Source organism: Macaca thibetana, chromosome 1 (assembly GCF_024542745.1).
Source record: "Macaca thibetana thibetana isolate TM-01 chromosome 1, ASM2454274v1, whole genome shotgun sequence".
Classification (NCBI taxonomy): Eukaryota; Metazoa; Chordata; class Mammalia; order Primates; family Cercopithecidae; genus Macaca; species Macaca thibetana.
The window spans coordinates 177169468-177184601 of NC_065578.1; the positions used below are offsets into that span (position 1 = coordinate 177169468).

At 34.3% G+C, this 15134-nt stretch overlaps 1 protein-coding gene across 8 annotated transcripts in view; it reads right to left on the reverse strand.

Annotated features, from left to right (window-relative positions):
- The window catches only part of HMCN1 (hemicentin 1), a 508510-nt gene that overhangs the window by 59873 nt on the left and 433503 nt on the right, over positions 1 to 15134 (reverse strand). For all 8 annotated transcript variants that reach the window (XM_050765519.1, XM_050765493.1, XM_050765511.1 and 5 more), the window contains 12 exons: positions 14829 to 14970; positions 13664 to 13808; positions 12840 to 12967; positions 12372 to 12528; positions 10656 to 10777; positions 10157 to 10321; positions 8478 to 8585; positions 7892 to 8029; positions 7618 to 7752; positions 6381 to 6650; positions 3806 to 3996; positions 1363 to 1576 (listed from right to left, as the gene is read on the reverse strand). In XM_050765519.1, coding sequence (XP_050621476.1) covers positions 1363 to 1576; positions 3806 to 3996; positions 6381 to 6650; positions 7618 to 7752; positions 7892 to 8029; positions 8478 to 8585; positions 10157 to 10321; positions 10656 to 10777; positions 12372 to 12528; positions 12840 to 12967; positions 13664 to 13808; positions 14829 to 14970 — 1915 coding nt within the window. The remainder of the gene's footprint in view (positions 1 to 1362; positions 1577 to 3805; positions 3997 to 6380; positions 6651 to 7617; positions 7753 to 7891; positions 8030 to 8477; positions 8586 to 10156; positions 10322 to 10655; positions 10778 to 12371; positions 12529 to 12839; positions 12968 to 13663; positions 13809 to 14828; positions 14971 to 15134) is intronic.

Below are 15134 nucleotides of genomic sequence, written 5' to 3' on the forward strand. Positions count from 1 at the left end.
AAAAATTAGGCTTAAAGTAAACCTTTCATCTAAATGTGTTGCTTAAAGCTGGCTCGTAGTCTGAGTTTCAAAAATATTTCATTCAGAAATATTACATTTTCCATTTCATTTATCTCACTACCACTTTCCCTCCCAAACAATTTACTTCAAACACATGAAAACCTTTTCACCTTATAATTCAACTGACTTGGCAGGTCAAAGGGGAAAATTATGAAAACCTATGCTAGTTAGGTAATAACAACATAGTCAAATTTGTAATAATTTAAACTTCTCTGTAAATCATAAATGGTGATTATATAAATATTTACAAAGGAAGATATTAAAAATTTATGATAGTAATATTTATAACATAATGTGTAACATTTAGAAGAAAATATAAGGCAAATATGCTAATCCTAAAACAACTAAGACTAAATAAAATTCTGACTAAACCAGTCCATATCTAAATACGCATGTTTACCTTGCATGCTCTCCCCATTCAAGTTTTTTTAAAAAAATATTTTACTGCTGAATATTAAGTGGAAAATTAAGCTTTAAAAGTATATTTACATTACTGCACTTTCAGAAAACAATATTGATTAGATTTTTTAGTGTTTGTTTTTTCTTAGTGAGATGTATTGTTGTTATTAAGGTAATGCAGTTGATAAATTTCAGTCATTAACATAACTCTTTATAATAGAAAAAAACCCCTCAAGCTTATTACTACTTTTCTAGCAAGACACTTAGTAAATGCTAATAGTATAATACTTCAGGACTCAATTTTGGGATAGGACAATTTCTCAGTACCGACAAAGTCTTTATACTGATGACAAAGTCTAACAAGTAGATATTTGTTCACCCAGGGACGGGTACTTCTGGGTTCCAGACATGACCTTAACTTGTAGTATACACAGTGACTAGAAATTTTCCAAATAAATTAATCTACACTATAATAGAGGTTGAGGCAAACAGTGAGAAGTAGAATTCTTCTCTGTAACATTAAGTGAATCTTCAGGGCTCCAACAGTGGCCATCTTAATCCATTGATCAGTGATGCAGGGGGTCCAGCTGTGATAAGTTTAGGCACCTATATAAACATACTGCCTTCTCATGGAGTAGGGGGAATTATATTTAGGTTAAAAAAGCTACTTATAACCTGCAATATATGGCCCTATGATCAACTTACACTTCCAAAAGAAGGAACAAAACATATATATTGGATAGAGGGTAAAATCCAAGCAGAGGCACACATTTTACAGATTTTAAAGCAATCAATTCAATTCTTGTTACTTTTCAATTAATTTTCACAGCTGGAGGAAATAGAGTTTGGTCTAGAGTTCTACATAGGTGTATTTATTCACTTCTTGAGAATTAAATGACCAACCTGGGATAATATTGTTATTGAAGGTCCATGTTAATTTGGGCAATGGAATACCAGTAGCTTTACAGCTTAATCGTAGCTGTTCTCCTTTATTTAATGACACGTCTCCAGGAAGTTCAGTAAAAGTGGGGAGAACATGTACAGTCAGGCTGACAGTGTGTGTATCTTCACCTGCAGCATTGTTAGCAACACAGGTATAGAAGCCAGAATCCTCCAGCTAAAATAAAAGTAGCATTTAAAATTTCATAATCATCCATCATAGTACATAAAATACATCAAGTTGCATAGCTAGGCCCTCAAGAAACTCTCTTATCCAAAGACAATTTAAATCTCCATCTTTTAACCATCAGGTTAGCTTTTGCATAACATAATTTAAAATGTATGGAAGTTTAAATATAAGCCCATAATCATTCTACAGTGGTAAGATTTCAGAAAACTGTAGATTCTGTGGTTTACTAGATATCAAGTGTATAGATGCTCTGCATTGCACAAATAAAGAGCAAATAATCCCAAAAGCTGACAGCATCTTGACAGCATAGTTGGCTCTCTGAGTAAGGTGGTATCAAAGACCACCAAAACTATCAGAGGAAATGGTAAGAGAAAGGGCACTATTACCTACAATTCTGAGGCTTCACTTGCTAAATTCAATGACCAGCTCTCATGACTCATCTTTCTTGATGCATTTGTAGCACCTGACACAATTACGAGTCCTTTCTATCTGAAACCACCTTTACATGGCTTTCAGGACGCTATGCTCTCCTAGTTTCCCTCCTATCTCACTGGTTGCTTCTCCAACTTTTTTGGGGGCTTCTCCTCAACATTAACATCTTAATGTTGGCATGTGAGAAGGCTCAGCCTCTGGTCCTCTTTTCTGCTATATCTGTACTCATTTTTTTGGTGATCTCATACAGTGCTATGGCTTTAAATATAAACTTTATGCTGATGACTATCAGCATCTCCAACCCAAATACTGATACTTTCTTACAAACTCAGTCTATTGAACTTCTTATTCTAACTCTTTGCTCTGATGCCGAAGATATGTCTCACACTCATGCCCCAAAACTGAGCTCCCAATTCCTTCCAACGGCCCCTTCTTGTACTGCCTGTAGCCTTCACCATCGCAGCTGATGGCTATTTCACCCTTCCAATTGTTCATGCCTTCAGTCTCAAACATTTGAGTCATTCTTATTTTTTTTTCCTCACACCCTACTTGCAATCGATCAGAAAATGCTAGCTTCAAAGTATATGCAGAATCTTACTTCTTGCCTCTTCTCTGCTAACATCCTGCTTTGAGTTCTATCATTTCTCATCTGCCTCCAGACAGTCTTCCCAAGAGGTCTCACTGGTCCTGTCCTTGTCTCCCTACCTCTGATTCTCACCACAACAGCCAACATAACGCTTTAAAAATGTAAGGCATATAAAAACCTGCTCAAAAACCTGCAATGGATTCTGACTTAGAGTAAAAGGTAAAATTGTACAATGACCTGTAAGACCTGACATGATTTGGCCTCCATTTATCACTGACGTCTTTCTCCTTTCATTCTTTGCTTTGCTTTCACTGGCTTCCTGTTTTTCAAATACACTGGACATGTTTCCACCTCAAGTGCTTTGCTCCACCTATTTTTTTTTCCCCTGGTCTGCTCCTCCACATATTTGCTTGGCTAATTCACTTCCTTCAAGTTTGGCTCAAATGTCACCTTCCCAAAGAGAACTTACTCTGACTACCCTATTTACAACTGTAATCTTCACTGCTCCAACTCCTGACACCCTTTACCCCTCTCTTATTTTTCATGCCATTTTTTTTTCTTCTGACTTATTTTCTTCTGACATCATTATTTTTCATTTTTATTGTCTCCTTCCTCTATATATAAACTCCATAAGGGCAAAGATCTTTGATTCTTTTGTTCCCTGATGTATTCCCAGTGTCTAAACTAGTGCTAGTTGCAGAGAAGGTGTTCGATAAACATTTGTTGAATATTTGAATAGGAATATTCAAATATGAATATATATGAATACTTATGTTGAATATTAATGACTGCTTCTGAGTGCATTGAGACATATAGACTTTTTTCCTTTTTAAAAAAATGTTTAACATTTTTTCCCCTTGAAGTACTAAAGAATTGAAAGTTATTTACTCTAGATACTTATCATTGCCCTGTAAGGTTAAGAGCAGAGAATATAGCAATGGTACTTAAAATTTTTCCTGATAAACACATATTTCCACAAACATCATTTTAGAAGGAGGGCATTTGTGAGTTCCTATCATCTGTTAAATATTATTCAAGGGACATAAAATGAAATATGTGTAAAATTAATTTTGTGACCTGATTTTATAAGAATTTTTTTTTTAATTATTAAAGAATATACTTCCATGCTAAATTACTAAAAGTATGACAGCAAATTTATAATCTGGCTTAACGTATCTGTTCATGTCCATTAAACTTACCACAACATTTTCTAAAATGAGTTCTCCATATGGTTCAGCAGTGTATTTTCCTAACAAGTTAGCTAAAAGAACATTGTCTTTTTTCCAGTTAATTGCTGGTGTGGGGATTCCGTCAGCTACGCATGGAAGAATGGCTTGTGAATTCTCATTGACCGTGTAGTGTCCTTCTGTGCTTCTGATCCTGGGTGGTACTATGAAGAGTTTAAAAAAGAGTCATCCAGGAAGCTGAGTTCAATAATGTCTTTATTCACAGTAAAAATTAACACACAAAAAACTCTCTTCATGGTAACTTTGCTAGAAATATTAAAAATGAAATATTACGATATTGATTTGCTTCCTGCTATGAAAGAAATCAGTATTTTTGGTGCTAGCAAGAATCCTAATGTATTTGAACTTACTGAATATATTTACATTCAGTTTCTGAGCAAATGACAGAACTGGGTAGAAGATCTTTAGATTTTATTTGGCTTCCTGACTTTTCCATCTTTGAGTTACTTCTGTTTATTGCAGTGAAGTAAAACAAACCAACAACAAAACCAAAAAATGCTTCTATGGTTGTATAACTGCTATATTTGTCTCAGAGATATATTATGAGGACGAACTAATAATAGCTACCAGAAAACACTATAAGACACCCAATATTGAATATCACAAAGTGCTGTAGAAAAAAATACTTATTGCAGTATTTTACATGTTATAATGAATACAAGTAAACCAGATCAAGACATTTAATTCAGCTTTTATACTGTCAGGAAATTTTCATAATGACTTTATAACTCTGCACATTTGGTACATTATAGTACCAAATACTTCCTGTGACTCAAATTTTTTTTAACTAGAATTTAGGCAATATAGAGATGAACTGAATATTTTAGTGTAATAAAAAATACTCGACTGGACTTAGAACTAAGATAGTTACTTCTAAAGAAAAGACAAAAAGTATTAAGAATTCTTGGCTCAAAAGTAAAAATACACTCCCTTCCCAAAACAATGAATGTGGAATTATTCAAACAAATCAGTGAGAAGTGGACCCATCTTAATGACATTTTAAAGAGTGACAGGAGAACAGTTGACCTTAGCAAAAATAAAATTGCTATATAAACTTTAGCTGGTTTCAGTTAAATTAACTGCTTTCAATTAAAATAGTTAATTTTTATCTTTTATGATATGATTAAATATACAAACAATAATAGATATAAACATTATAATCTGGAAAACACAAAAATTGATTTTGCTCAATGGTGCATCATAAATATTCATTTTTAATTAATTCATGCTCTATTTTCATTATCTTCTTTATCCTGATTTCCTTGCATTGCGATTTGTCTTTTGTTAGGGGATACAAAGTTGCAGCATTTGTATATTTAGTTCAGTTCTTTCTTTTTCAAAATGAAAGAATTATGGCTGACTTTCTATTGATTTTAGCTTTGAGCACACACTGTACATTTTGATATGTCATGTCTTTATTTTCTAAATAATCTGAAAATAGAAAATTATTCTTTGACCTACTTTTTGGCTGGAAGAGTGTTTTTAAAGTCGTCTGGGTTTGGGGTTTTGGCATTGAAAGTTGATTACAAATTTCTAGCTTTATTGCATGGTGGGTAGAAATTATGGTCTATCTTTTTGAAACTTATTAACAATTTCTTTGTTTAGGTCAATTTTGGTAAATTTTCTACAGACACTTGAAAAGAAGGAGTATTATTTATTTGAAGGCAAATGGATAGTGTATATTGATTAATTATGTTAACTGAAAGCAGGGGATTTATTTGGAAAACTCATAAATGGTGATTTTTAATTTTGGCTAAATTATTCAACCAAAAATGTTTCCACTCAAAATTATCTCTGTTATTCTGACGTTACAGAAAATTAAAATGCAATTGAAAATAAAACAGCTTTCACAAATTTCTGAAAAATGAAAAAGCAGAAACTCCTCATTATAATTACCTCTGAAAAGAGAGGTTGGAAGCAGTTTCATCTGCTATTGTTTCCTACCACTGATATTAACATGGATTCTATCCTTAGTCAAAATATACAATAAAAACTAAAAATATTTCAATGCTGATTTTTCAATATTTTGTTGTCTTAATATAAAGGAAATATATTTTTCTGTTATAAAAATGTATAGGTAAATATTTTGCCACTTTAATATAATGAATCAAATAGATCTCCTAATTCTTATTAGGGTCAAGTCATACAATGTAGGCCATATGGTGATTCATTTTGAACCAAGATGACTTGAAGCTTGAAAAGTAAAGCAGAAAAGTCACAAAACACAAACAGACTCCTCATAAGTCAACTAATCACAACATGTGAGGATACCAGCAACACATTAAAAATCCTGGCAATATTAATAAAATCTGTCTCTCTCACACACCTATGTGCACAAACACACATAAACACAGTCCACAGAAAACAGATTTGAAGTGTACCTACATACCACACCCCCCCCCCCCAACACACACTTTGGATTACTGAGTTTAAGGGTTTTTGACTTCTATCAGATTTGCTCTTGGTAGCCTTTTATCTTTGCCATGGTAGTGTAGCAGACGGAAATAATTCATGTTAAACAACCTACCATGGACGGTGAGCTTGGTGCTTGTGCTGCTTGATCCTGCTACATTGGCTGCCATACAGGTGTAATGACCAGCATCACCAGACTGGGCAAATGCTATTTGCAGAGAGCCAGAGCTGAGGACGCGCTGGCGGATAGATTCCACAATTGCACGCCCATCTTTATGCCATGTAATGTCAGGTGGTGGGATGCCATCTGCTTTACACGGTAATGTGATGGGCTTGTCCACAGCAATAACATATTCCTTTAGATGAGGGCTAATGACTGGAGGAACTAAAAGATACAAAAAATATAAAGTTCAAAGTTCATCTTAGAAGCGTGAGTGCACATATTACATACTACAGTACTGCTCTAGCAAACATTGATAAGAAACAAAATCCTGACTTCATCATATCATTAGAAAAGGAGCACTACACTTTTTCATGGGAACAAAAAAGTAACTGGGCACACTTCAGAAAACTAGTCCCCAGCTAACAAATAAATGTTAAGTGATAGTCGATTTTAGATGAGGAGATAAACATATAGTCATGAGGGCTTGCATGTCTAGAAAATTTAAGCTGTATCAACAAAATTATGTTGATACACTTACATAATTTATGTGATTCATAAATGAGTGACTCTTATGTCACTCATTTACATAAATTATGTGATTCACTTTAGGTATTTAAACTTCCAAAATGAACACCAAGTTTTGGAAAATATTTTGGAAAAAAATTAACTGCTCTGAATAGACTGTCCCCTTGGAAATACAAATGTAATGGCAAGCACAAATTCAACCAAATAATTTTGTTGCTATAAATAATATGATTATTCAGTTATTTCATAATCTTCTTTATAGTGATGCATTACAACTCAATAGAATATCCAGGCTAATAGCTAAGTGGTGATTAGCCTATTGTAAACACTTGGAAAGAAAATCCTTATTATGAGCCCTTTCATAGGTTTCCAAATAAGTGGGAAGAGTTTTACCTATATAATGAAATAGATTATCAAATAGAGGTTCATAGAAGTTCAAAATAGGATTAGATGCCTGTGTTTTCTTATACAAACAATGGCCAGAAAAATAAAATACACTAAGCTTTCTTCATAAAAGTGATAGAAAAACCAGTAGGATAATACAAACTAAGAATGTTGAGAACTATGGGGGAACAGCAGCATAAGCAATTTAGATATATAAATATTTGGTAGACATTGTTACAAACATCTTTGAATTGAAAACAGAGATGAATTATTTAGGTACCTTGGACATTTAACTTGACTTTGCCCAAGGCTGTACCAGCTGGGTTCTGGGCCACACACATGTAAGTGCCAGCATCCTCTCGGACAGCTCTGGAGATCTGTAAGCTGCCACTAGGAAGAACTGCATGGTTTTTGCCTACATCACATTAAAAAAGCAGAGTGGAAAAAAAAAAAAAAAAAAAAAAAAAAACCTTTTCATTAAAAACAATCACGCTGATTTGAATTATAAAACACTGATGTGCTATGATTTTCTTGATAGAAACAGTGGTAGGTACCTGAAGTGATAACATTGATGCCTTCTTTTTGCCAAGTAATGAAAGGACTGGGTGTCCCTGTTGCTTCACATGGTAATAGAATAGGATTGTTCAGAATGACTTGTAGTTCACTTGGTTGGGGCTGAATGACTGGAGGCTCTATAAGAAACCAATCAACAAAAAGAAGTAATAGCACTAGTTAATGGAAACCATGTCTATTATAGTAATGAGCTTAAAAATACCCAAATTCATAATTCTAAAATATTAGTGATTTGATTGCCCAAGAGAAAAGTGAATGTTGGCCACACTGCATTCTTTGAGTCTTGCTACAGTAGCCAGTTTCCGTTAGAAGAACTCCGCTGGAAGACTAGAGTCAGGAACAGATTATAAAAATCCAAGAAGAAAAATTATTTTGGAGTTACTTTGAGTAGTTTGTCATTTGTGCGCCTTTTTTAGCCTATTAAAAATATCTACCAGGCTTTCATGTCCCCAAGATATTACTATGATTCATAGCTCTAGACAGTACCACCTTTCAGAATAAATATGAACAGGAAAACCTCCCCAAACCCAGCGAACTTTGAATGAGTGAGTAAATAGCCTTCCATACCATGAACATGAAGGGTCACATGTCGATGTGCAGAGCCAGCCGCATTCCTAGCGACACAAGTATATCTTCCAGCATGGTTTAATTGGGTGGCAAGTATTTCAATTGCTCCTAAAAAGGAAAAAAAAACTTTTAATGTATACTGCATCTCAGTTTTTTTTTTTTTATTGTTCAATAAAATTTGACTCTCTTTTGTGTGTTTTCTGCAACTAGCATGGTGGTGCTTGGCTTATATTCATACTTGTATCCCCTGAAGTGCCTAGCACAGTACTTAAATTATTACTAGCAGCTTTATTGAGGCATAATTTACATACCATAAGAGTCACTTATTTAAATGCACAATTCAATGATTTTTAGTATACTTATAGAGTTATACAAACATCACCACAATCAAATTTTAGAATATTTCCATCACCCCCAAAAGAAACCTGGTGCTCATTTACAGTCATTCCCCACTTCCAACCCTGGCCTTAGCCCACCTCTAGTCTGCTTTCTGATTATACAGATTTGCCTTTTCTGAACACTTCATATAAATTGAATCATACAGTATGTGGTCCTTTGTGTCTGACTTCTTTCACTATGAGCATAATGTTTTTGAGGTTCATCTGCTGTAGCATTTGTCAATATTTTGTTCCTTTTTATTGCCAAACAGAATTCCATTGCATGGATATACCACATTTTATTTATCCATTTATCAGCTGATGGACATTTGAATTGTTTCCACTTCTTGGCTATTGCAAATGATGCTGTATGAAGATGTGCATGTAAGTCTTTGTGTAGACCAGTGTTTTCATTTCTTTGGGTAAATACCTAGGAATGAAGTTGATGGGTTTAATATTTTGAGAAAGTTCTAAGTTGTTTTCTTAGCCTGATACTTTATTCTAAATATACATATATTTATATATATTTTATGATTTGAATGGCTATCACTCTATAGTCAAAATAATTTGTCTTGAAAGCCAAGTTGCATCCTGGGAACAAATTTTCCACTATTTCCCTTCCATACAAATTCTCTTAGAATAATATGCACATACTCATAAAGTCCCAGGATATTAGTTACTCACTTTATCTCTATTGTGTTTCCCAGTGTAGGATAAGTTTTAGAAATACCAATGTGAATCACCTATACTTTAGGTGATTTTTTTTTCTTCAATACTATAAATTGTATAAATGAGGGTTACTACCACTATAAACATTTTTCCTTCACAGAACTCACTACTCAGTCTTACATACTCAATTTTAAAAGCCTTGAAACCTAGAACCCTGTTTTAGTTATATAGTCTCAGAATCTTAGTAGAGTATATATCCTGTCTGAGGCACTGAATGTTCATTAAATGAAGAGACATTCCATTTGGCCAATGAAATAAGTGTGATTCACTCTCAGGTAACTCAGGAATTTGTTAAACCTTAGGTTTGGTAAATATACACAAATACCGGTGATCATGTTTATTATATTCAGATCAGTCTTAAATATTATTTTGTTTCCAGACTTCTTTTTCTTTCATTCCCTAGATCCCCTTCCTATGTGAAAAATATGTTTTAACAATCTGTTTTCCAGATTTTTAAGTCTAAGAATGCATGCATATTTTATTCTTTTATTCTGGTGCAACAAAGACCAGGTAAGAATATGCATCAATAACTAATACAATCGATAGATGTGAAATCACTGAGCTTGGTCTTACCTGAGGACAGAATTCTATAGCCATCTCCCCTGGGAAGCAGTCTTATACCATTTTTGGTCCAGTGAATTGAGGGAAATGGAACTCCTGAAGCAGTGCAGGTAATTACTGCTGGGGCATGTTTGGTTACTAGGAAATCTGTAGGCTCATCAGCTATGGAAGGTGGAACTAAAACAACAACAACAAAAAGGGAAAAAACTACACATTTCCAACTGTTAAATAATTCCAAAGACTTATCATACATCATCTTTTTGTGCTGAAAGTGAAAGTTAGGTAAGTATAAAAGGGATTCCTCCTTTTATTTCTGGGTTAATACCTGGGTGATGAAGTAATCGGTACAACAAACCCCCATGACACAAGTTTACCCATATAACAAACCCGCACACGTACCCATGAATAAATGTTTAAAAAAAGGAAAGAAAAGGGATCCCTTTTGTAAAGTAGTGGAATGATGAAGTGATAGCATTATCATGTTTCAATCTATGTTCCAAGACAGTTCTACCTTGGACAGTGAGATCCACAGTTCTTTTATCATCTCCAGCACCGTTTGCCACAGTACACTCATAGGTTGCAGTGTCATCCACAGAAGGGGAAATAATTACTAGTGAACCTGAAGAAAGGAGCCTAGAAGACAGATTTCAAAGCATGAGATACTATATGTAGGTTTTCATAAATTTTCCCAGCTAGTTTAACACGGTACCATGTTGTAAATTGATGAAAACAGTACTCTTCCCTCATGTTAAAATTAACATCATGTGCCTGAGGCAAACTTTATGCATTACAGTTTGTTTATATGGCAGTGGCTTTCTAGAGCCTCAAACTTGGTATAATATTTACAGGAAGTAATTGTTGGAAGGATTGTCTGAAGAGGGAATCTTACATTCTCTGAATGCTTACATCATGATCAACCTTGCTCTCCTAGGAGAAATACAGTACAATGAGAATACTGATAAAAGCCACTGTCTACTGGGCATCAAATTCACTCCTGGCACCATCTTAAATGCTTTGCATAAATTATCTCTAAATTTCACAATAACCTAGCAGGTTGATATTTGTTTATTTCCATTGACAGATGACTAATGACAAGTCTGTGTGTCTCACCCCTTTACGTACTTCACATGTCTCCTTAAATGTGTAGCTACTTTGTAGATAATATGGCAATATCTATATATCTATATCTATCTATATGTAGTTTTGAATAACTGTGTGTATGTGTGTGTGTGTGTGTATATATATATATATATAAAAACTAAAATCTAGAACACTTCACATTTTAGGAGGTTTAGTAAATACACATACATGATTTAAAGTAAATCTAAATTAGAATATCTACTTTACTTCACACTATGCATGATAGAAATGGTTTAATAAAAACATTAATAAAAACATATTTGACACACCTTTTTATTAAAAAGCATAGCACATTTTCCATACAGTGTATACTTGCAAGTCACTGAACCTCCCAATGCCAAAAGATTAAAAGGGTGAAAAAGAGACATGATAGAATTTCAACTGAGGCACTCCTAGTTTTATATTTCCTGATGTGTTGGAACTGATTTTTGTCAAAGTGGACATAAGAGAGCATTTGTTTTTAGTGCTACAGCAAATGTTTGACAGAGTAACGATCTAATAGCTCAGGTAAGATCCAAAAAATGATGCTCACCTATAACATCAGAAATTCTTAGTGATTTAAAGTTTAGCCTTTGAAAAATAGATATTGCCATATTATGAGCTATGGCAGTAAAGCTTGGAAAAAGGCAAAAAAAAAAAAATTGGAGGAAATGCTGTTTTTCCTCCCTACACACATTCTGCCAATATCTAAATTGTATCTTAAGGTGTAAAATTTGACTTTTATTCTATAACTAAAGCTTATATTTATTTTTACAGAATAGTTTTTCTTTTATATAAAATGATGTTCTTATTCTTTACCTTTATAAAATTCTAAAAGGTACTAAACAAGGCAGGATATAAATCTAATCCTATATATAATCACTGACATTCATCCACAGGGTTTATGTATGGAAAAGATGACCTATAATTCAGAAAAATATTTTAGGCTGAAAACCTAAGTCCGTATTAAGGAAAAAAAACCCTCTATATGCTAGCTAATTTGTTATAGTCCATAGATTTGCTGGCCCCACTGATAGAATTAAAATGTTGATTCATTACAAACTGTTTCTAAATAGTTGGTGGGAGTTTTCAATTAAATTATCCTTACCTGTATGAGTTCTGATTTTGATCCACATTAAGAAGATGCCCATTTTTTCTCCAATTAATTGATGGTTTTGGTATCCCAGTAGCCTCACAAGCCAGAGTAGTTTGAACATTTACTGTTACAGTCATGTTGGTAGGACCCGGAGCAATAGATGGAGGAACTAAGACGATGTCACCAAATAAGAAGGAAACACAGTCAGCAAATAGTGTGCCATCTGAAATATTTCTGCTGAATTGAAATTAGTCACTGTTAACTGGCTTCATAGTTATGAGCAAACAAGGCTCTGTGAATTTTAATAGTGCTGTGATGATATTAACTATACTAAGGAGAAAACTTGGGGCTTGACTATTCATAATACAATGTAAATTGCTTAACTAGCCTTCAATGTCAAGATCTTTATGACCTCACTAGTTTAGGCTATCAAAGAGCATTTGACACAGAGACTGGATGTCATCTATAAAGTGTATTTACCATGAACCTGTAAATCTATTCGGCTGCGATCTGTTCCAGCAGCATTGGTGGCCATACACAAATACCTTCCAGTGTCAGTGACATGTGCTGATTGAATATGAAGGAATCCATTTTCCAAGATGGAATATCTGCAAGAGAAACCACAAGTGAAGTCTTCTGAATCAGCCTTTTTTTGATTATTCATATTTTGACTGAGGGAAATGTTAAACACTTGGTGAAATCCATTCAGTTTTTTTCCTGTTTCAGATGACACATGTTTACAATACCCTTGGTGGAAGAAAAAGTTACGACGCAAAGGTGCATAACAGATGGGCTTGTGATCTTGAATGGATTATAATCATTAGGTAGACATAAGCCTCAGGGATTATGCTTTTAAATTACTAAATTTGGGCCTGGAGTGATGGCTCATGCCTGTAATCCCAGCCCTTTGGAAGGCTGAGGTGGGCGGATCACCTGAGGTCAGGAGTTTGAGACCAGCCTGACTAACATGGTGAAACTCCATCTCTACTAAAAATACAAAAAATTAGCTGGGCGTGGTGGCATGCACCTGTAATTTCAGTTTACTTGGGAGGCTGAGGCAGGAGAATCAATTGAACCCAGGAGGCGGAGGTTGCAATGAGCCAAGATCATGCCACTGCACTCCAGCGTGGGCAACAGAGCAAGTCTCTGTCTCAGAAAAATAATAAAATACTACATTTTGATTATTGTATTAAGATGAAATGCTAATTCTAAACATAATGAGACCAAAATAGTGCACTAGAAAAAAAATTTAAGAATTTGTATGTCAAGTCTTACAGCATTTTTTAATTTTCCAGTATTGTTACCTTGCATGATTCCCAGCTAGAACAGCTCCATCCTTTCTCCATGTTATCCTTGGAGTTGGCACACCTTCAGCGATGCATTCCAATACAGCTGACTTATTTAAAAGAATTACAAGACTCTGGGGGCCCCTCTTTATGTTTGGAGGAACTGAACAAGAGATGCACATGAAAAAATTCAGTGATACTAAATAACACAGCCTGCATGAAGACACTGAAGATGTAATATAAGATGAGCTTTGAGTCAAATGTATAGCTTTGTCTACATGAATCTAGGTTAGTATAAATATAATTGAGGTTTAATTACTGAAGTCTTACTCGAGATACTTTGCCTTTAAAAATAAAGGGTAGGTAGGCAGGGGGATTTTAAATCTCTAATATGGTATATGAAATCTGGCTTACTGTGAGAGAGGCTTAAATGAAACTCAGCTCTAGTCTGATGCAAATTAAAGATGATATTTCTTATTTCTCTTTGGCCAAATAATGGTCAGAGAATGTTAACACTGAAACAGCTTCACTTTAAATGAAGAACAGAAAGTGGGCTGTTTTAACAAAAAGCACATCTGTGATCAATCATGCAATTCTCAGAGCATGCATTTTATTGACCATTGAGTTCATATGGGAATAGACAGCCTGAATTTTAATTTTAGTATTAGAGATATTAGTTGTGTGGGTCACCCACTATTCTGTAAAATTTTATATATTAAATATCCAATAGACTGTTTTGAGGACAAGTCTATATTCCTAAATGTTGGCATTCAGATACTATATTTAACAAAATTACAGTCCTATGGCAGTCTCTGTTTGGCACATATGTACTCTCAAGCCACCATCAATGAAGGTGAACTAAATGATGGGCTATTTGTCATCCAGTGATTTAGTGTATTGACTTCCTCAATGGTTCTGATTCTGAATGACATAAAACATCATGATATGCTAACAGTAATTGGACATATTCTCTAAGATAGACTAAAATATCTCTAGTTGTGTTTTTTGGAAATTGAGTTAATTTGCAGTATAGATCTAATACAAATACTCCATGTTGCCTTTTTCAAAAGCAGTAAGATAAGCACAAGGCTTCATTTAGTATGCACATAAGAAAAAGCTATCATCTCTTTGAATGCCCTTGGTCAGATTTTTAAATTGTGGAACAATGAATACCTTTTCTTACCATTTACAGTGAGAATAAATTCTCTTGTAGTCTTCCCGGCAATGTTGCTGGCAACACAGGTATAATTGGCTGTATCACCGAGGTCTGCGTTGTTGATTTGCAAGTATCTCCCTCCAGATAGGATTCGCACTCGAGGTGTTGCCTGGATTCAGCAAGTAAATAAATTTACCATTAAAATGTCAGGAAAAGAGAGTAAATATTATTTCACAGCATCAAAAGTAACTATAGTGAACTGTGGAGCTGTTGTCTGTCAGCATGCTTTGTCTACTCCTCCACCATTTTCATAGTATCAAAAATCCCTGGGAA